Here is a 22,184-nt window from a genome sequence, read left to right as displayed (position 1 = left end):
AGAAAAGTTAAACCCACCTATTCCGGTGCTCTGTCCACCATCTGCAATCCCTTCTTTTATCTTGTTTCGCAATGGATGTGGCTGGCAAGATCCAGCGACATCATCACACTGTCTGATGTTCCCTGTGTGGCACTGGCCTTCAGCATGACATAGCCTGGAAGTGCGTCCTGCTGGAGGGAGTACTTGCCACAGTTATTAACAGTGTTGCAATCGATGCTGCCCACGGCTGGCCTGGCCCATCTTGCATTTGTTAGATTTGCCTGTCCAGACCTGGCTGGGTGTAACCTATGCAATGCAGACAACATCTCCAGCACATGCATGGAGCACACATCTCCAGCACATGAATGGAGCACACATCTCCAGCACATGAATGGAGCACACATCTCCAGCACATGCATGGGCACACATCTCCAGCACATGCATGGAGCACACATCTTCTGTCCATGAGGCACACATCTCCTGTACATGGATACAGAAGAGGACCCTTGTGCAAGAACAATATATGGGCCCTTTGCGGTCCAATAGTTCATCATAATGCGCAATTCTACAAGCTTTGGAGGTGGTATTGGGCCCTCTAACATCTTTGGCCCCTGTGAGGCTGCACAGGTTGCATCAATGGTAAGTCCACCCATGCATGGAGCACACATCTCCTGTACATGGAGCACACATCTCCTGTTCATAGATCACACATCTCCAGTACATGGAGAACACCTCTACAATACATTGAGCACACTTATCCACATCTCCTGTACATGTAGTACCCATCTACAGTACTGTGACGCTGAGTCACTACTCACGGACAAGCTGTAAGCTAGGGTAGTCAGGAAGTCCGAGGTCAAATACCATAAGGGCTCGTAGTACAGAGGGGCAATACAAAAGCGTGGTCAAGTAACAGGCCGGGGTCCAAATTCTAGGAGGGTTCAACTAGATAAGGGAATAAGATAACGGATAGCCTGAGGCCAAGTCCTTGGTCAGGTACCTGAGGTCTGAAAGCATCAAGAGCAAAAGGGATAACACACATGAGTAGTCAAAACAAATCCTAGGTCCGGCAACAAAATCAGGGAATCAGACACAGAGCACTGTGAGTAAATTCTAAAAACTTAATTTTTTTCTCATTAAAGTACACTCTGCACCCCATCTTGACTGAAAAAAAAACAAATGTAGAAATTTTTGCAAATTTATTAAAAACGAAAAACTGAAATATCACATGGTCATAAGTATTCAGACCCTTTGCTCAGTATTGAGTAGAAGCACCCTTTTGAGCTAGTACAGCCATGAGTCTTCTTGGGAATGATGCAACAAGTTTTTCTCACCTGGATTTGGGGATCCTCTGCCATTTTTCCTTGCAGATCCTCTCCAGTGCCGTTAGGTTGGATGGTGAACGTTGGTGGACAGCCATTTTCAGGTCTCTCCAGAGATGCTCAATTGGGTTTAGGTCAGGGCTATGGCTGGGCCAGTCAAGAATGGTCACAGAGTTGTTCTGAATCCACTCCTTTGGTATTTCAGCTGTGGGCTTAGGGTCATTGTCTTGTTGGAAGGTGAAACTTCGGCCAAGTCTGAGGTCCAGAGCACTCTGGAAGAGGTTTTCATCCAGGATATCTCTGCACTTGGCCGCATTTATGTCTCCTTCAATTGCAACCAGTTGTCCTGTCCCTGATGCTGAAAAACACCCCCATAGCATGATGCTGCCACCACCATGTTTCACTGCTGGGATTGTATTGGGCAGGTGATGAGTAGTGCCTGGTTTTCTCCACACATACTGCTTAGAATTATCCCCAAAAAGTTCTATCTTTGTCTCATCAGATCAGAGAATCTCATTTCTCATAGTCTGGGAGTCCTTCATGTGTTTTTGAGCAAACTCTATGGGGGCTTTCATATGTCTTGCACTGACCAGAGGCTTCCGTCTGGCCACTCTGTCGTAAAGGCAAGACTGGTGGAGGGCTGCAGTGATAGTTGACTTTGTGGAACTTTCTCCCATCTCCCTACTACATCTCTGGAGCTCAGCCACAGTGATCTTGGGGCTCTTCTTTACCTCTCTCACCAAGGCTCTTCTCCCATGATTGCTCAGTTTGGCTGGATGGCCATGTCTCGGAAGACTTCTGGTGGTCCCAAACTTCTTCCATTCAAGGATTATGGAGGCCACTGTGCTCTTAGGAACCTTGAGTAATGCGGAAATTCTTTTGTAACCTTGATCAGATCTGTGCCTTGCCACAATTCTGTCTCTGAGCTCCTTGGGCAGTTCCTTTGAGCTCATGATTCTCATTTGGTCCGATATGCACTGTGAGCTGTGAGGTCTTATATAGACAGGTGTGTGCCATTCCAAATCAAGTCCTATCAGTTTAATTAAACACAGCTGGACTCCAATGAATTAATAAATTTGCAAAAATTTCTACATTTGTTTTTTTTTTTCAGTCAAGATGGGGTGCAGAGTATACTATAATGAGAAAAAAATGAACTTTTTAGAATTTACCAAATGGCTGCAATGAAACAAAGAGTGAAAAATTTAAAGGGGTCTGAATACTTTCCCTACCCACTGTATATGGAGCACGTCTCCATATCTCCTGTACATGGAGGACACATATTCACATCTCTAATACATGGAGCGCACATATCCACATCTCCTATACATTGAGCACACATAGCCACATCTCCTATACATTGAGCACACATAGCCACATCTCCTATACATTGAGCACACATAGCCACATCTCCTATACATTGAGCACACATATCCACATCTCCTATACATTGAGCACACATAGCCACATCTCCTATGCATTGAGCACACATAGCCACATCTCCTATACATTGAGCACACATAGCCACATCTCCTATACATTGAGCACACATAGCCACATCTCCTATACATTGAGCACACATATCCACATCTCCTATACATTGAGCACACATAGCCACATCTCCTATACATTGAGCACACATATCCACATCTCCTATACATTGAGTACACATAGCCACATCTCCTATACATTGAGCACACATAGCCACATCTCCTATACATTGAGCACACATAGCCACATCTCCTATACATTGAGCACACATAGCCACATCTCCTATACATTGAGCACACATAGCCACATCTCCTATACATTGAGCACACATATCCACATCTCCTATACATTGAGCACACATAGCCACATCTCCTATACATTGAGCACACATATCCACATCTCCTATACATTGAGCACACATAGCCACATCTCCTATACATTGAGCACACATAGCCACATCTCCTATACATTGAGCACACATAGCCACATCTCCTATACATTGAGCACACATAGCCACATCTCCTATACATTGAGCACACATAGCCACATCTCCTATACATTGAGCACACATATCCACATCTCCTATACATTGAGCACACATAGCCACATCTCCTATACATTGAGCACACATATCCACATCTCCTATACATTGAGCACACATAGCCACATCTCCTATACATTGAGCACACATAGCCACATCTCCTATACATTGAGCACACATAGCCACATCTCCTATACATTGAGCACACATAGCCACATCTCCTATACATTGAGCACACATATCCACATCTCCTATACATTGAGCACACATAGCCACATCTCCTATACATTGAGCACACATAGCCACATCTCCTATACATTGAGCACACATAGCCACATCTCCTATACATTGAGCACACATAGCCACATCTCCTATACATTGAGCACACATTCACACCTGTATATAGAACACACATCTTTACAGCTCTAATTGCTGCTTATGACACTTTCACACCATGAAACAGAAAAGTATGAGGTGACACCCCCATGCTGTCCTGCAGCTGCACATCCTGGAGCCATGTGTCTGATAACCTCCAGGTTCTGCAGCCACCAGTGTCCAGCATCTGCCATGGAGGGAGGGCAGCGGTGGTCCAGCAGCAGGTCCTCCTCCCGGTGTCACAGTGATGGGTGTGGCTGACTCCTCAGCAGTGTGCAGCACTGAGCAGCCAGATGGCAGCACGTCTCCCGTCGCTGACTGACACCACTCTTCTACTTTCCATGCGCCGCGCGCTCCGCAGACATTGCTGAGTGAATAGTCGCGTCCTGGGAGCCGGGATTAGCGCTCAGAGGAGCAGAGAGCGGACTGCTAATGGGAAGGAGCAGCGGCCGGAGCCCACGAGCAGCGGAGGCACAAAGCCCGCGGTCCCCTCCACAGTTGGGTAAGTTACTGTCCATGTGCAGCAGTGACAGCCGTGGAGCCGAACTTCTGCCAGGAGGCAGCGGACACCTGCCCTGTCCCACCCAGCCTGGGCTGCCATACCGCGGTCCTTATCTTATACATGTGGCTAATTCCCCTCTAGCATGAGCTAGTATACAGCAGTGCTTATCTTATAATGTGGCTAATGTCCCTCCTGCATGAGCTAGTATACAGCAGTGCTTATCTTATAATGTGGCTAATGTCCCTCCTGCATGAGCTAGTATACAGCAGTGCTTATCTTATACATGTGGCTAATTCCCCTCTAGCATGGGCTAGTATACAGCAGTGCTTATCTTATACATGTGGCTAATTCCCCTCCTGCATGGGCTACTATACAGCAGTGCTTATCTTATAATGTGGCTAATTCCCCTCTAGCATGGGCTAGTATACAGCAGTGCTTATCTTATACATGTGGCTAATGTCCCACCTGCATGGGCTAGTATACAGCCGTGCTTATCTTATACTTGTGACTCATTCCCCTCTAGCATGGGTTAGTATATAGCAGTTACATGTGGCTAATTTCTCTCTAGCCTGGGCTACTGTATTGCAATCCTTATCTTCTACAGAGCCTTATGTGTCTCCTCCACCAGCTTGGGCTAGTATACAGTGGTCCTTACAGCAAGGGCTAGTGTACAGCAGTCCATATCTTATACATGTGGCTCCATCCCCTCCAGCCTGGGCTATTATATAGCAGTCCTTATCTTATACAGACCCTCATGTGGCTCTTTGCCCTCCAGTTTGGGCTTGCATATAGCAGTCCTTATACAACATTGTATTATATAGACCTTCATGTGGTTCTATCCTTTCTTGCTGTCGCTAATATATAGTTGTCTTTATCTTTATCTTATATAGACCCTTATGTGGCTCTTTCCCCTGTAGATTGTACAAGGACCCGCACCACATTGCTCTTTTCATTTCAAGCTGCAGAGCATTGCTCTCTAACATATAGTGATATGCATATACCAATTGTAGGGTTAGATGGAGATACCAATGACTTTTATACTTTACCTAACATAAATGATAATAGAGATGCGAACCAGCATATATGGGGGTTAAGCTGACTACACCTGGGGCAGATTTGGAGTTAAATATCTATGTTGATCAGCATTGTGACCAGTCACTGTATATGTACATGACAGGGGTCATCTGTACAGATGGCAGATTTTATGGGGTCACTGCAGACAATGGGCATCATCTCTCCAGGCTCTGGCCCCTACAGTGACACCAGTCATCAGAAGAGCAGAAGTCTGATATTATTCATGGCTCCATTGTGGCATCATCTGTAATAACTCTCATCATTGTAGGTGACTCAGGGAACGTTTGTGTCCCTGATACTGATCATAACGCTCTGGTCTATGGGATAGACGGCAGTGTCTGCTGTATTATGGGTTTTGTTCTTAAAGCCAGTAATATCTCAGCACTACAATTACTTAAAGTTTGTATTTGCTGGGAATTCATCATCTTCCTCTTGGTACAGTGGGCCACATCAGTCACCACCGGAGATAATAATATGCCCCCTTCATACGGTGCAGGTGTTGTATGCCACATTACTGGGCTGCCTGGACAGGAATTATATTCTGTATTCTGCATTGGCAAAAAATGGTCTCTAAAATAAATGTGAACAAAATGGTACTAAAGGTGTACTAACATATTGGCATGATAGATAATGGACAAAAGTGTGCTTTTTTATTGTATTCGCCATTCTTAGAATTGCTTCTATTACAGATTATCCAGATGCATTATGAAGTGCAGTCCTTACACTGTGCCTCATACAGTATGTGTGTATATAGGTGTGATGAACCTGTAGCCGCCATCTTGGTAATGATAAATCATATCCAGGGATGGCCACACTTCAGCAGCCCCCACCCTTGGGACCTTCTGTTAAAACGTCAACTAGATAGTTTCCCCCCATCCAGGCTCCTGTAAGATAAGAAGCCTACTTAACACTTGAATGCTAGGAGCTTCAAAGACTTCGAGAGGAAACACAGCCAGCAGGGGGGGGTGCTTCGTCTATCTGTACCTGACCATTTGTCCCATAGGACTAGTTTCTTTGTCTGTCACAAGCATGGAGGCATAAGATATAGAAACATGAAAAGTACACGCATGTTGCATGGGATGGGCCAATAAAAAAATATCACGGCGTCCCGGAGCCATTGCGCACACAAGCCTCCGCGGTAGACGTTTGTACGTGCTCTGGAAGCCAAGATATAGCGCGGAGCCATTCCTGAGGACCGTATGGTATCATAATTGATATCAAAAGGTCGGTTACGGCGGCCCGAATCCATGGGAACCCCTGGGGGTATCCTGAGACCATCCCAGAAGAAGTTATTGGGTTCCTTAGAATTTGGGCTTCTGATCGAAGTTAGACCTGAGGGTGGAGACTGAGCCAGCTGACCTCACCAGCAGTGGGCGGGACGGGGCAGGTAAGATAGCAGGACAGACAAGAGACAAGTCAGTTTTTGACCCAAGAGTGGTGTGCTGAACATCTGAGCACCAGCTGAGGCCACCAAGGGGAGGAGCAGTTTGACCATGCGGTGGTAGGCCTCAGCCTGTAACAAAGAACCGTGCCTGCGATCGCAGAATCCTCTCCCTGCGTCACAAGAAAATCAAGAAACCGGTAACTGATATGCTGTGGTGATTCTGTGTGTTGTATTCCATTGTTGTATAGTTTAGCCTGACCTTATACCTGTGTATATTTAGTTGTATATCGTGTATCTAGTGTATTATTATAATCAATTACCTCAAGTAATTGTGGGCCTGCCTTTTATTCTGCATAACGAACGCACGTCCGTGTGAGCTCGGCTCAAGCCAAAAACGCTACCCAGGGTTGGTTCCTGACCCGATATAGGCCCATTCACGGACTGGGCGTATATCTAAAATAGGGACTGGTGGCAGCATACCAACTGGGGATTGGGGAAGGCTGGTAGTGACGGTCGGAGGTTCAGATATATATATTCCTGGCGCGGCCAAGGAAGATATATATACCGCCCTCACTACAGAGGGCCCCGATACCCAGTAGGTTACAGGACAGTCTCTCTGGCGACCGCTTATCCTAGGTGCAGTTCCTTGACTGACCTGAGGCTAAGAGGGCGCTAGCGAGTTGTGCTGTTTAGTGACGTTGAAGGGATAACACACTACCGTGTTCCCTGCGCTGGTTGCAGCTACCTGGCACTACTTTCTCTAGGTGCAGTACCTTGACTGACCTGAGAGGTAAGGGGGCGCCAGAGAGCTGCACCCACCGGCCGGCTTTCATCACATTGGTGGCAGAGCGGTGGGATTGCAGAATAATAGTGTTGTGGGACCCCTACTCCCAGGCACTAAAGACTGCCAGTGGTAACTTCCACTGCTGGAGTCTTAAGGTCAGCCCAACATTAGACGGTCAGGCTAAAAGTATAACAAGGTGTGTGCAAACTCAGGGTTGCAGCGGTGTCGGTTACCAAGATGGCAGACGGCACCAGGAGCAAGACCCTGCAGGAGGCTAATGCTACGGTCCGTGTGGCAGGAGGGGAGGACATTGTTACTCATGGCGAGGAGGAGTCCAGCCCGGGCACCTCAGGGAGCCAGTCCCCAGTATACGGTCCCGCAGTGGGCTGCCCACCACCTACCCAGCCCAGCCTGTCCAGATCACAAGCCCTTTTACAAGCGGCTATGGCAAGTCTCCAGTCTCATGGCGATGCCGTCTACAAAACCCTCCTGGCAGCATCAGAGAAGGCAGCGGAGGAGGAGCGCGAAGCTGCGGAGCGCCGGGAGGCTGCGGAGCGTGCAGAGCGGGCTGCAGAGCGCCGGGAGGCTGCGGAGCGTGAAGCTGCAGAGCGTGCAGAGCGAGCTGCGGAGCGCCAGCACCAACTGGACCTGGCCCAGCGGGGGCTTCCGCTAGAGCAACCAACCCATCAGGAGACCAAGTCGTCCAAAGTCCGAGCTGAGGACTTCCCTCTACTGGAGAAGGATGGGGACCTGGACTCCTTTCTGGTGGCATTTGAACGGACCTGTCTTCAGCACCATCTGGCCCGGGATCAGTGGGCCAGATACCTGACCCCCCGTTTGAGGGGTAAGTCCCTGGATGCCTTGGGGGACTTACCTGCCGGGGAGGTACAGAACTACGACTGCATCAAGCGGGCCCTGATCCGGCAGTACAACCTCACTCCCGAGTCGTACCGCCAGAAGTTCCGGAGCCTGCTGCGTGGCCCCAAGGACACCTGGACCGATCATATGCGGGCGCTGTTGAGAGCCGCAGAGCACTGGACCTCGGGTCTAGCGCTTACTACCCGCCAGGAGGTCCAGGAACTGTTCGTCACGGAGCAGTTCTTGTGGAACTGCCCAGAGGACCTCCGACAGTTCCTCCGTGACCGAAAACCAACAGGGGCTTCTGCTACAGCCGCCCTGGCAGACGAGTATGCCAATAACAGGGCGCCTGAGCTGAAGAAGTCTGCCAGCAGCACCTGGAGAGGGGGTAAGCCCAGTCATGCCCCTGTTTCCCCGGCCCCTAGAACACAAGGGGTGTATCCCCCTGTTGCCCTCTCCAGGCAAGGACCAGACGTAAGACGTTGTCATCTATGCAACAAACCAGGACACTTTAGGGCTGAGTGTCCCCAGCGCCAAAAGACCCCATCCCAGTCCCAGAGAGCGCCCAATGTTTTGTGTGTTGGAGGGGGTGGTGGTAGGTCCCTGGACAACATCCAACCCGTCACCATAGGCCGTTCTGCGGTCATGGGACTGCGGGACACGGGCGCTGAACGAACACTGGTACGGCCTGAGGTGGTGTCCCCCCAGGACTTGGTACCAGGAAAGACTCTTTCCGTCTCCGGGGTTGGAGGCGTGGAGCCGGCACTTCCCGTTGCCATGGTGTATTTGGACTGGGGTGCCGGAAGGGGGATGCGGGAGGTGGGAGTAACGCCAAATATTCCCGCAAATGTTTTATTAGGGACCGACTTGGGGCGTCTAGTATCGCAGTATGTACCCTCTGAACCCCCAAGTTCGGCCCCCCAAGAGTGTATTGATTTGTCTGCTGCTAATGCCAACCATGTTGTATGTAGTGTGCGTCCTGCTGAGGAGGAGGGAGTGAAACCTGAGGGTAACACCTGCACAGACACAACACAAACAGGGTTAGTGAAAGCAGGTGGGGAGTGTGGGGATGCCCGCAGAGGTGCTCAGCCGGCGTGCCGTGACCTCTTGTCCTCCGGTGAGGGAGGGGGCGGGCAGGATTCTGTAGAGGGAAGCTCAGGGATGGAGAGGGGGGCAGCTACCGGCAGTGTAGGGCTCCCAGGGGTATCCAGGCTGCTGAGTATAGGCCCACTGCAGGGGGAGGAACAGGCCATGGGAGGTGGGGGTGTCCCAAGAGAGGAGCCGCCAGGTAAGACCCCAGGGCAGGAGTTCCCCACATCCGAGATGTCCAAAGGCCTAGGAAGCCTGCCTGATCGGGCGGCTTGGTCAGAAACAGAGGGGAAGCAGGCACTACCCACGGTCACAGCGGTCATAGCCGCTGTCACCAGGAGTGGGAGCGCCGGAGCCCAAGGAGCCTTGCAGAGGTCCGACGGCTTCCCCACTTCTGACCAAGTGTCTGCCGGGTCAGACAGCGGCCAGGTGACATGCCCGGAGGGGCTGACAGAGGATGTGGCAGTTTCGTCGATTCTGGCCACATCAAGTCAGGAATTTCAGGCTGCGTTGGAAGCAGACGACAGCCTGAAAGCTCTCAAGGAACAGGCGGCACAGCCTCCCATGGAGTCAGACTGCGAGCGTGTGGTCTGGGACCAGGGACGGCTGTACCGGGTAACGGTCCAGCAGGGTTCACCGGAGGCGTGGCCCAGGGACCGACAGTTAGTGGTACCCTATCCGTTCAGGGCGGAATTGTTGCGGATCGCACACGAGATTCCGATGGCCGGACACCTAGGGATCGCTAAAACCAAGGCCAGGATAGCTCAGCATTTCTACTGGCCTGGGATGGGAGCCGCGGTGGGTGCCTACTGCCGTTCGTGTGACACCTGTCAGAGGGTGGGGAAGGCGGGGCCGCGCCCCAAAGCCCCACTGGTAACTCTGCCAATCATCGAAGAGCCTTTCTCGAGGGTCGCTGTGGATCTTATTGGACCTCTGTCCACTCCCAGCCACTCCGGGAAATGCTTCATACTCACGGTAGTGGACTATGCCACCCGGTACCCGGAAGCGGTAGCTTTGTCGTCCATTCGGGCCGACAAGGTGGCTACCGCCTTACTGGAGATCTTCTCCAGAGTGGGTTTCCCCCAAGAAATGCTCACCGACCGAGGGACCCAGTTCATGTCGCGGCTGATGGAGTCCCTCTGTAAGCAAATGCAGGTGCAACATCTGGTGGCCAGCCCGTATCACCCACAGACTAATGGCCTGTGTGAGCGGTTCAATGGCACCTTAAAGCAGATGCTTAAGATGTTGGTCGACTCCCACGGGAGAGACTGGGAGCGTTACCTCCCACACCTCCTATTTGCTTACCGGGAGGTTCCGCAGGCCTCAACGGGGTTCTCCCCCTTTGAGCTCCTGTACGGGCGACGGGTACGGGGCCCCCTGGCTCTGGTGAAGGAAGCATGGGAAGGGGATTTGGCCACCCCCGAGGTGTCGGTCATCGAGTATGTCGTGCGCCACCGGGACAGGATGATGGCCTTGGCAAAGCTGGTGCAGGACAATATGGCCCAGGCCCAGGCCGACCAGAAGCGGTGGTACGACCAGAATGCTTGTGAGAGGACCTACCAGGTGGGTCAAAAGGTGTGGGTACTGGTCCCCGTACCACAGAACAAGCTTCAGGCAGCCTGGGAAGGTCCCTACTTCGTGCACCAGAAACTCAATGCCGTCACCTATCTGGTCACCCTGGATCACGCCCGTGGAAGGAGGAAGGCCTTCCACGTGAACATGATGAAGGCTCATCATGAGCGGGAAGCGACTGCCCACCCAGTGTGCAACCTTCCCGAGGAAGGAGAGGTAGAAACCCTCCTGGATCTGCTCACCCAAGCCAAGGCGGGTGGGTCCATCGAGGATGTGGGGGTTGGCCACCAGCTCACGGAGGACCAACGGTCCCAGCTGGGGACCACCCTGCACCCCTTCCGGGGGCTGTTCAGCAGCCTGCCCGGAAGGACTGAGATGGCTGTCCACGACGTGGACACTGGCGATCACCCGCCGATCCGGCGTTCAGCATATCGGGTCTCTTTCGAGGTGCAGGGAAACATGCGCCAAGAGATAGACGAGATGCTGAAGCTGGGGGTGATCCAGGCATCCAGCAGCGCGTGGGCCTCGCCTGTAGTCCTCGTACCAAAGAAGGACCGAACTACACGGTTCTGCGTGGACTACCGGGGGCTCAACGCTGTAACGGCCACCGATGCGTTCCCCATACCACGCATCGATGACCTGCTCGATCGGATGGCCGGGGCTAAGTACCTGACCATCATGGATCTGAGCCGGGGGTACTGGCAGATTCCTCTGACCCCCGCGGCAAGGGAACGCTCTGCCTTTATCACCCCTTTTGGACTGTACGAGTCCACAGTGATGCCATTCGGCATGAAGAATGCCCCTGCCACTTTTCAGCGGATGGTCAATACGCTGCTTGAGGGACTTGAAGGGTACGCGGCTGCGTACTTGGACGATATTGCAGTCTTCAGTCCCACTTGGGAGGATCACCTAGAGCACCTGCGGCAGGTGCTCGGTCGGATCCACCGGGCAGGCTTGACCATCAAGCCGGAAAAGTGCCAGCTGGGCATGAGTGAGGTCCTCTACCTGGGTCACCGGGTAGGCGGGGGGGTTCTGAAGCCAGAACCGGGGAAAGTGGATGCCATCGCATCCTGGCCCACTCCTAGGACCAAAAAGCAGGTGATGTCCTTCTTGGGGACCGCCGGGTACTATAGGAGGTTCGTCCCACACTATAGCACCCTGGCCAAGCCCCTGACGGACCTCACCAAGAAGAAGCTGCCCGTCGCAGTCGACTGGACAGTCGCCTGCGAGACAGCTTTCGGGGCACTCAAGGCCGCCCTAAGTAGCTCCCCTGTACTGCAAGCTGCCGACTTCGACCGGCCGTTTGTGGTACAGACCGACGCCAGTGACTTTGGCCTCGGTGCTGTGCTAAGTCAGGTCAACACGACAGGCCAGGAACATCCTGTCTTGTACCTGAGCAGGAAGCTACTGCCCCGGGAGGTGGCTTACTCCACGGTGGAAAAAGAATGCCTGGCAATTGTATGGGCCCTGCAGCGTCTGCAGCCCTACTTGTACGGGAGCCATTTCACCGTGGAGACGGACCACAACCCCCTCAGCTGGTTACACACGGTCTCTGGGTCGAATGGCAGGTTGCTACGCTGGAGCCTCGCTCTCCAGCAGTACCACTTCTCCATTCGCCACAGAAGAGGCCGTGACCACGGTAACGCTGACGGGTTATCCCGGCAAGGGGAGGGTGCAGAAGGACGCACGGGGGAACACAGGAATGTGCTACCCCCTCGCGCCCTCGTATAGGGGGAGGTGTGATGAACCTGTAGCCGCCATCTTGGTAATGATAAATCATATCCAGGGATGGCCACACTTCAGCAGCCCCCACCCTTGGGACCTTCTGTTAAAACGTCAACTAGATAGTTTCCCCCCATCCAGGCTCCTGTAAGATAAGAAGCCTACTTAACACTTGAATGCTAGGAGCTTCAAAGACTTCGAGAGGAAACACAGCCAGCAGGGGGGGGTGCTTCGTCTATCTGTACCTGACCATTTGTCCCATAGGACTAGTTTCTTTGTCTGTCACAAGCATGGAGGCATAAGATATAGAAACATGAAAAGTACACGCATGTTGCATGGGATGGGCCAATAAAAAAATATCACGGCGTCCCGGAGCCATTGCGCACACAAGCCTCCGCGGTAGACGTTTGTACGTGCTCTGGAAGCCAAGATATAGCGCGGAGCCATTCCTGAGGACCGTATGGTATCATAATTGATATCAAAAGGTCGGTTACGGCGGCCCGAATCCATGGGAACCCCTGGGGGTATCCTGAGACCATCCCAGAAGAAGTTATTGGGTTCCTTAGAATTTGGGCTTCTGATCGAAGTTAGACCTGAGGGTGGAGACTGAGCCAGCTGACCTCACCAACAGTGGGCGGGACGGGGCAGGTAAGATAGCAGGACAGACAAGAGACAAGTCAGTTTTTGACCCAAGAGTGGTGTGCTGAACATCTGAGCACCAGCTGAGGCCACCAAGGGGAGGAGCAGTTTGACCATGCGGTGGTAGGCCTCAGCCTGTAACAAAGAACCGTGCCTGCGATCGCAGAATCCTCTCCCTGCGTCACAAGAAAATCAAGAAACCGGTAACTGATATGCTGTGGTGATTCTGTGTGTTGTATTCCATTGTTGTATAGTTTAGCCTGACCTTATACCTGTGTATATTTAGTTGTATATCGTGTATCTAGTGTATTATTATAATCAATTACCTCAAGTAATTGTGGGCCTGCCTTTTATTCTGCATAACGAACGCACGTCCGTGTGAGCTCGGCTCAAGCCAAAAACGCTACCCAGGGTTGGTTCCTGACCCGATATAGGCCCATTCACGGACTGGGCGTATATCTAAAATAGGGACTGGTGGCAGCATACCAACTGGGGATTGGGGAAGGCTGGTAGTGACGGTCGGAGGTTCAGATATATATATTCCTGGCGCGGCCAAGGAAGATATATATACCGCCCTCACTACAGAGGGCCCCGATACCCAGTAGGTTACAGGACAGTCTCTCTGGCGACCGCTTATCCTAGGTGCAGTTCCTTGACTGACCTGAGGCTAAGAGGGCGCTAGCGAGTTGTGCTGTTTAGTGACGTTGAAGGGATAACACACTACCGTGTTCCCTGCGCTGGTTGCAGCTACCTGGCACTACTTTCTCTAGGTGCAGTACCTTGACTGACCTGAGAGGTAAGGGGGCGCCAGAGAGCTGCACCCACCGGCCGGCTTTCATCACATAGGTTTATGTGCCCTCGTAGTCCCTAATTACACCTGTTCTGGAGACCCCTAATACAAACCCAATGTAGATCTGGAACTCTTTTAGCACCAGGTATGATCCAGTATCATAGTGTTCAGAGCACAGTATGAGAAGTGGGGCATTTTTTCACTTAGCTGGTATAGAGAACCCTATATGCTATGTTCACACGTTGCGTTTTTGCTGCTTCTTTTCTGCAGGTAAAACCTGCTCTCTTGGCAGTAAAGAAGCTGCTTGCAGTTTTTTTTTGCTGCGTACTTTTGCTGTGTTTTTTTTTCAGGTACATTTGTCTCTTGTGCATGCTGATAAAGTTCAGTGCCCCCCCCCCCCCAAAAAAAAACCTGCGTTTTTGCACTTACTGCTTTCCATGGGTGAAAAAACGCTGAAGGAAGGGACATGCTGAAATTTTCAAAAACGCAGCAGTTTTCCAATTCAGTCAGGAAAAAAAACAAGGCGTGTGCATGAGATGTCTGAAATCGCATAGCTTTTGCTGGTACTGTAAAATGCAGCTTAAAATTTGCATTAAAAAAAACTAACCAAAAAAGAAACACAGCAAAAATGCAATGTGTGAACATAGCCTAAATCTCCCGCAGACTGCGTACCTTAAATATGATGACAAGTTGGTGTTCATCACATAGGACCATTGCTGCATTTGTAGCTTGTGCATTCATACAGGTGCCCGTACACTGTACTGCCTGTACACGGAGGGTCAGCCTGCCTCCATGTGTTTCGCTGCTGATTAAGTCCCTTCACTTTTGCCTTATATCAGGTTGCGTTGGGGTTTGCACCAGGTGAATGTTAATACCGCGGCCTCATAACCTGTTTGAAGAGAGCTGAGGTTTGCTTTGCTTTAGCTTATGTGCTTTATGGATGATGAGACTTTAATGTGTCTGTTCTGTTTGAAGAGAAGTCCACAAGATGTTATCACAGCTGAGAAAATGTGGGAGAAGCTTATGGTGTTTATTCAGCTTATTACTCCATCCCTGCTCTGACTACAAGTGGGATAGGTACGCTCAGTGTCAGACTGAGGTGCTCACCAATAACATTGACTCCGGGGGCCCACTGTTTAGCTATATGCAAATATTTCACAAATTTAGCTATACCTCTGTATAATAATTAACTGGGTAGTTTGTTAAATGAATGATGTTGTCTTTGTCTGTGCATAGTGGATCAAGTATATTGTGCCAACTACTGCTCATATAAAATGGTGCCTATTTCTGCAGAGGGGCCCACCGGAGTATTCTCCGGTTCTCCTATGGGCCAGTCCGAGCTTGGGTACACCCTGAGTACCTGCTCATTTAAAGACATCTATTATTTGCTTACTTCTGAGCTGACATGGTGGAATGCAGGCGCTGGGACATAGCCTTCACATTTTACGCTTCGGCTGGTTCTCCATCCAGCAGGTGGAGTTACTATTCACATGACATAACTCTTCAATGTTTCCTACCTTGAAATATCCTAATAACATTGGTTGATGGGTCTAATGATTCCACCTTCTTCTATTACAGGTTGCACGGCCGGGATTTAAATATAGAAATACATACCATTCTACCAGCATGGCATCTGTGGCACTCAAGGTTATAATGGGGCTAGCTGTATACCTCGGATGTACCACCGGATCGTCACAGCCGCAGGCAAGAGTCTCTCTGACATTCGAAGGTAAGAAATATACCCTTTATCTTCTAGGCGTAACAACAGCAGTCGTTATCTGGCACATGGCCGTGTTGGAGAGGAGGCTAATCTGTGAAGAATGAGATATGACATTGAGAGCTATACATTTATATATAAATCAGTCTGAGGGTAAAAGTGCAGCGCGTCATGCCAGCACCACAGGCTTAGTCATTGTACTGTCTGGGCCTGATTGATTCATCTGCTACTGCATGCTGGACTCCAGTCAAGGTTAGATCTGGCGGTATACTTTACATACTATGAAAGGCATATGAGAACCAAGCGCAGACTTGGCAGGGCTTTGTCTTATTAAAACCAAACCTTTTTTTCCTGAATGATGTAAAATTCCTTACAGAATGAATATATAATGGAAATAGCATGATGTATAAGCCTGAAGAATAGCCATCCTGTAAATACGGAATGGAAAATACAATATATTCCTGCTCGTGTCTGAAAACACCTACTAAAATTCCAAAGGGGCTGTGCACTCTCCATGATCAGAAGCCGAAGTGTGGCGTATGACGTCCCAGTCTTATACTTGTTAGATGTCCTCGCGTTTTGTTGTTTTATGTACTTGGAGCTGTTTATTAGAGGATTATGATTATTGTTCAGCTTTCTTATTTATTGCACTGTTGTAAGGGTGGTGGGTGGGAGTGATGGATTAGAGGGGCTTTCCAGCTTCATATAAAACGTTTTGCCTTATGTGTCCTTGTGCATATTTTCCTATTTTTCCTAACTGTGACTTGACAAACATGCACAAATCCACACGTGATGAAGATTATAGGAAAAATGAATCAATCATCTAATAACTGGAAGATTTTTTGGCCATAATAATTTTCAGTGGAAGTTTCTGCTAATGCCGCTGAGTCATCTGGCCTTATGGCTTACTGTAAAATATCAATGTGTAATTTACCATTTATTGCTATTGTGCTTTTATATGATCACATGAACCTGGTGAGGGACTGGCGCCAGTACCAGAAAGATGGCCAAATGCAGAATTCATTCTACCTGTTTATTAGAGAGTGCAGCCATGCACAGCTGGAGAGGTGACTGATATACAGGACTATAGGACTGTCTATCTAAGATGTCTTCTGTGCAGAGTCATTGTTAGCTGTCCTATTGGGCCATATATATAATAATAGTGACCCCAATGCACAGTAGGATAGATGACTGATATATAGGACTATCTATCTAGGATGTCTTCTGTGCAGAGTCATTGTTAGCAGTCCTATTGGGCCATATATATAACAGTAGTGCCTGGTATGTGACTGATATATAGGATTATACAATTAAGATGTCTTCTATGCACAGGATCATTGTTATCTGTCTTATTGGGCTATATATGCAATAGTACATGTAATAGTGTTCCCCATGCACAGCCTGATAGGTGGCTGTCATATTGGGCTATATATGCAATAGTGCATGTAATAGTGGTCCCCATGCACAGTCTGATAGGTGGCTGTCATATTGGGCTATATATGCAATAGTGCATGTAATAGTGGTCCCCATGCACAGCCTGATAGGTGGCTGTCATATTGGGCTATATATACAATAGTGCATGTAATAGTGGTCTCCATGCACAGCCTGATAGGTGGCTGTCATATTGGGCTATATATGCAATAGTGCATGTAATAGTGGTCCCCATGCACAGCCTGATAGGTGGCTGTCATATTGGGCTATATATGCAATAGTGCATGTAATAGTGGTCCCCATGCACAGCCTGATAGGTGGCTGTTATATTGGGCTATATTATATATTTCATGGTGGCCTCCATGCACAGCAGGAGAGGTGACTGTCATATAGGACCACATATGTAGTAGTAGCTCCCATGCACAGCCTGATATATAGGGCTATATTTAAGATGTCTTTTATGCACAGGATCATTTTTAGCTGTCATATAGGGCTATATATATAGTAGTGCCTACCCTGCACAGCCTGATAGGTGGCTGTCATTTAGGGCTATATATTAACGATGGTCCTCATGCACAGCAGGAGATGTGGCAGCTTATTGGTTTACATATATAGTAGTGTCCCCCATTCACAGCCTGATATGCAACTGATATACTATATATATATATATATATATATATATATATATATATATATATATATGTAGACAGTGCCCACCCTACAATGCCTGATAAGTGATTGTCATATAGGACTATGTATTTCATGAAGGCCCCATGCGTGGCAGGACAGGTGACTGGTATATATTATGATGTCTTCCATGTACAGAAGCATTGCTAGCTGTCATATCAGGCTATATATGTAGTCGTCCCCCCCGCACAGCTTAATAGATGGCTGTCATATCCGACCATATATTTATTGGTAGACCCCATGCATAGTAGCATACTTGCTTGCTCTAAAACCCATATATTTTCTGTTGCGACCAGCCGATTCATATTTTTCCAATAATTCCAATGTCTTGGTTGCTCTTTGTGGCTGTGAATGTGAAGCTGCCATCCATTGTGTAACATTAGAGTTGTGTAGTATTCATAGATGGGTATATCTAGTTGTACTGTTGTAACATAAGAATTCAGTGTTGATATTGAGTGGCCTGGAATGTATTTTATGTTTACTTTGCTGCAATTATAATATGAATAAAGGATTGTAATTAAAGGGGGTCTCTATAACATAAAATATGGCCAGAGGCAGGCTATGTGAGCAATCCCCCACTGCTCTAGTTGTCCCTGCGGTCTTTATTTACGAGGCAGAAGTGATGATGTGCGTATCTACATCCGTGACTGCTCTGGTCTCAGCAGTCTCTTGCCGTACACCTCTGGTGCCAATGATTGATTGCAGCGGTCATGTGTAAATACAGCATGTCATAGCTGCAGCCACATAAACAAAGACTGGTCGGGAGAACCGGAGCAGTGGATTTGGATCAGCGGGGGACACAACACGTGAATAGCTCCATTTAGCGAATGTACTAAAAGGCTTGTATGTTCTGTGCCAGTTAAAACCTATTGATTTTCTGCTACCTATATTTTCCATTCATCCTATTACTACCACATTGGCTTCAGATCTTCTATAAAATTGAGTGTGTTTTGCATGAAAATAAACTCCATTGCTTCCCTCTTGTGTGAAGTCTGCTACCACAGGAGGTGAGGTGAGAATAGTAGCACTGATTATTAGTCTGATTAATTCTTTGTCTTACTTACAGCTTCTATGTGCTAAATTTGGAACATAAATTGCTACATCCAAAGCAATTAGGTTTTAAAAAAGAACATAATTGGGGAAAAATGAGCTTGTATTTGCTCATTCATCATCATGCTGAACTGGTTGGATGAGAATCACAGTCCCAGAAGCTATTGCCTTTGTCGTGTGGAGTTTTCTCTTTGTCTTTAATTCCCATCATATGGATAAAATCTGGGCAGATTGTGGCCTGTGGGTCACTTCTGGTCCTTTTGACGATCTCTGTCCAACCCACATACAGCCTAATGGAATGAGATCAAATGCAGTTCTATGGCGGTTCTAGAGAACAGGGTGCACCTGACCAGGGTGCAGACTCGTAGAGACGCAGGTCATTGGCACATGTTGATTTCTCATTTAGTGGCCCAAGCTCAGGGCTCAGAGCAGGTGAACTAGCCAGGAGAAGTAGGTAAGTATACTTTTTTAAAGATGGTTCTTGGCCTCCCCAATTCCGGTGCGGCCCCTCTGCAGCTGCTCCAGTCTCTGTTTACTAGTTGCAGCTTTAAAATCACGACCACAGCGCGTGTCGTCTCTGCAGCCAATCACTGTGCTCAGTGGCTGTGCCGCTGTAGACAGCACAGGCAGCTGAGCTCAGTGATTGGCTGCAGAAGTGATGTGTGCTGTAGTCATGACGTCACTGCTGCAGTGATTGCAGAGACTGGAGCAGCAGCAGAGAGGCAGCACTGTAGTAAGTACAGTAACATGCCATTCTATTATTTTAGCCCAGTGCGAACCATTAAAGGCCAGAAACCATAACTGGAAAACACTTATGCTACAGACTGGGGGCATTTAAAAGAGGTTGTCCAGTAATGGACAAACCCTTTAAATGGTTTTCCATTAATATTTTTTCTTTTCTGTCCATTGGATTGTGCTGCATGAAAATAACAAACACATTCCTGCTGGCTCCAGTGTTTGTTTATTGGCTGCAGCGGTAATGTCGCAACTACGACTAGTAGTTCAGCCTATTGGTTTGTCGGTCCTCAACAGTCCCAGTTTCCCATTTGACCCCTTGAGAAAATTAATTGCCCACCCCCAATATGGATAGCTTAATAAGCACAGGAAAGTACAAGTGCTGAGAAGGTCGGACAATGAAATAAGTGGCATAGCTTGAAATCATTGCATTTTAAGGATAAGTCATAAGAAACACTGGTTTCTGACTATACGACAAGATATAAGTCAGCAAAAAAATTCAAAACATGCTTTGGTTGATTAGGATTTTCTAAAAATTTCCCAAAAATGTTTTGTACTTATACATAGTACTTCTAATGTATAAGAAAAGAGACTATCAGCCAGACAGGACCCGACGTAGTGACATTGGTACCACTACATTCTAGTCTTTTAGATAATAGTGCACATGTACTATATCAGACTAAAAATCTACAATAATTAGCAATGTTAAAATGTATAAATATTAGTCAATTCTGCATTTTAAAATGAGTAATATCTAATCATATACTATATATACAATGCTGTGGATAGACAATATAACTCTCAGGAAACACAAGTATCTGAGCTTTGTGTCCCAAACAAGTGGAACTTGAGATCCTAGTAGTAAATTGGATTATGGCTTTGAACAATTCTTGGGCTTTCGCACCATTAGAGACCATTGAAAAGGAAATCCAGGATACTGCTTTTCCGAAAAAGAGAAAAGAAGATAAAGGGCTTTTAATCGGGAATTTGCTTTAATGTCAGCATGATAGTTGTAATTATGATTCAGTATGACATGGGGAAGTGCAGATTTTGTAAGAATAGGCCTTGAATATTTCTTAAATCATTTCGATCCTTTCAGGTCGAGGTCTATTGGCAGCAGAAATGTGACATTTCTAATAGGAGTCAGCAGCCCCCATAAGTGTTGAGTGTGTTCTGTAGCTGCAGTGAACAAGAGATGGGGGAAAGGTCAGCCATATCTGGTACTGCTATTATGCAGAGTAAGTTGGCCATTACTAATTCAGGCAGGAACTGTCTTCCTTTCTTCTTGTTTCCAGGCTTTTTTGTGATCAGAGTTATCTCGGGGTCTATTCATCATTGTCATCTATGCATAAAATTGGTGCTTTGGTTTCAGTTAAAGAATCAGAGCGACATTTTCTTGGTTAATTGCCTGAACTATACGTTTCAAGTGCACTTTTCAATAGGTTGCTGCATATTATTCACTTACCCTGCTGTTCTGGAAATCTCTATTTAAAGAATCCTTCGCTAAAGAAAATGTAAATTCCCGCTGTAACTTTAAAGTAAAGTAGTCTGAGTGATGGCAAACTATTCTCACCATGCTGTGTGGTAAATCACAGAATCGTGTATTTTTCTGATGAAACCGAATGTATTCCAAATGATATTGACACATACAGTTGTGGGGGATGTGTGTGGAATAATTGGGCTTATAAATGTCATGTCTTGGGTTTGTACGCATGGTACACTTTGAATTAACTGAGAATTCTGCATTTAATTACATTAATTTGCCCAAGTCTTGTTGATCTTTCCCACATAAGTATAATTAAAGGAATTAGAACTTGCGTATTTTCACATTGAAAAATTTGATTAAATTTTTCTCAGCCCAGGGAGAATACACTTGACCTGTGGCCTTTCCTAAGCCTGGGTGTGTGAGCAGTGTGTGGAATCAGCAACTAGATGGGTGTCCAGGCCCACATGCCTCTAAGTGGTATTTGCTTTCTATATTAAGTGCGTCATGGATTTGGATGTGTGCCATAACTTCCTGAATGTATGCCTGTCTGTGAGGCCATAATGTTGTTATGTCAGCTTCACTTCATATCAAGACCTATAAGAGATTACCTCCGAAGATACATTAGTAGTAGGAGGAAGAGGTGCAGTGCATATCAATGGGCTTTGAATAAAGGAGTGGATGCGGCTGCTCATCTTTTTCATTATACTCAATGCGAAATAGAGAAAGATAAAAGAAAGCAGGGCAGATTATCAGGAGGGCAGCTAGAGCGTCCACCATCTTGGATAACATAAGGAGTCTGCACCCTCCCCGGTCAACATGTTTCGAACGATTAGCTCTTATTCACGGCTTCTATTTTTTTTAAGTCAGTGAGTCGCTATCCTAACCTTCCATAGGAGAGCCAAGTGCAAGTGCCAACTCTTATTTATGGTAGGTTATGGGTCCCAGAAATTAGAAAAGTG

General features: G+C 47.9%; 1 protein-coding gene across 1 annotated transcript in view; it reads left to right on the top strand.

The window, feature by feature from the left end:
• The first annotated feature begins 3,949 nt into the window (after positions 1–3,949).
• The window catches only part of SEMA3C (semaphorin 3C), a 165,268-nt gene continuing 147,033 nt past the window's right edge, over positions 3,950–22,184 (top strand). The window contains exons 1-2 of the mRNA XM_073652309.1: positions 3,950–4,207; positions 15,698–15,848. Of these exons, the coding sequence (XP_073508410.1) occupies positions 15,746–15,848 (103 nt within the window). The 5' untranslated portion in view covers positions 3,950–4,207; positions 15,698–15,745. The remainder of the gene's footprint in view (positions 4,208–15,697; positions 15,849–22,184) is intronic.

Source organism: Phyllobates terribilis, unplaced genomic scaffold, assembly GCF_046119375.1.
Source record: "Phyllobates terribilis strain yellow unplaced genomic scaffold, ASM4611937v1 Scaffold_11__3_contigs__length_659146591, whole genome shotgun sequence".
Lineage (NCBI taxonomy): Eukaryota > Metazoa > Chordata > Amphibia > Anura > Dendrobatidae > Phyllobates > Phyllobates terribilis.
This window is presented reverse-complemented; position numbering and strand designations above follow the sequence as displayed.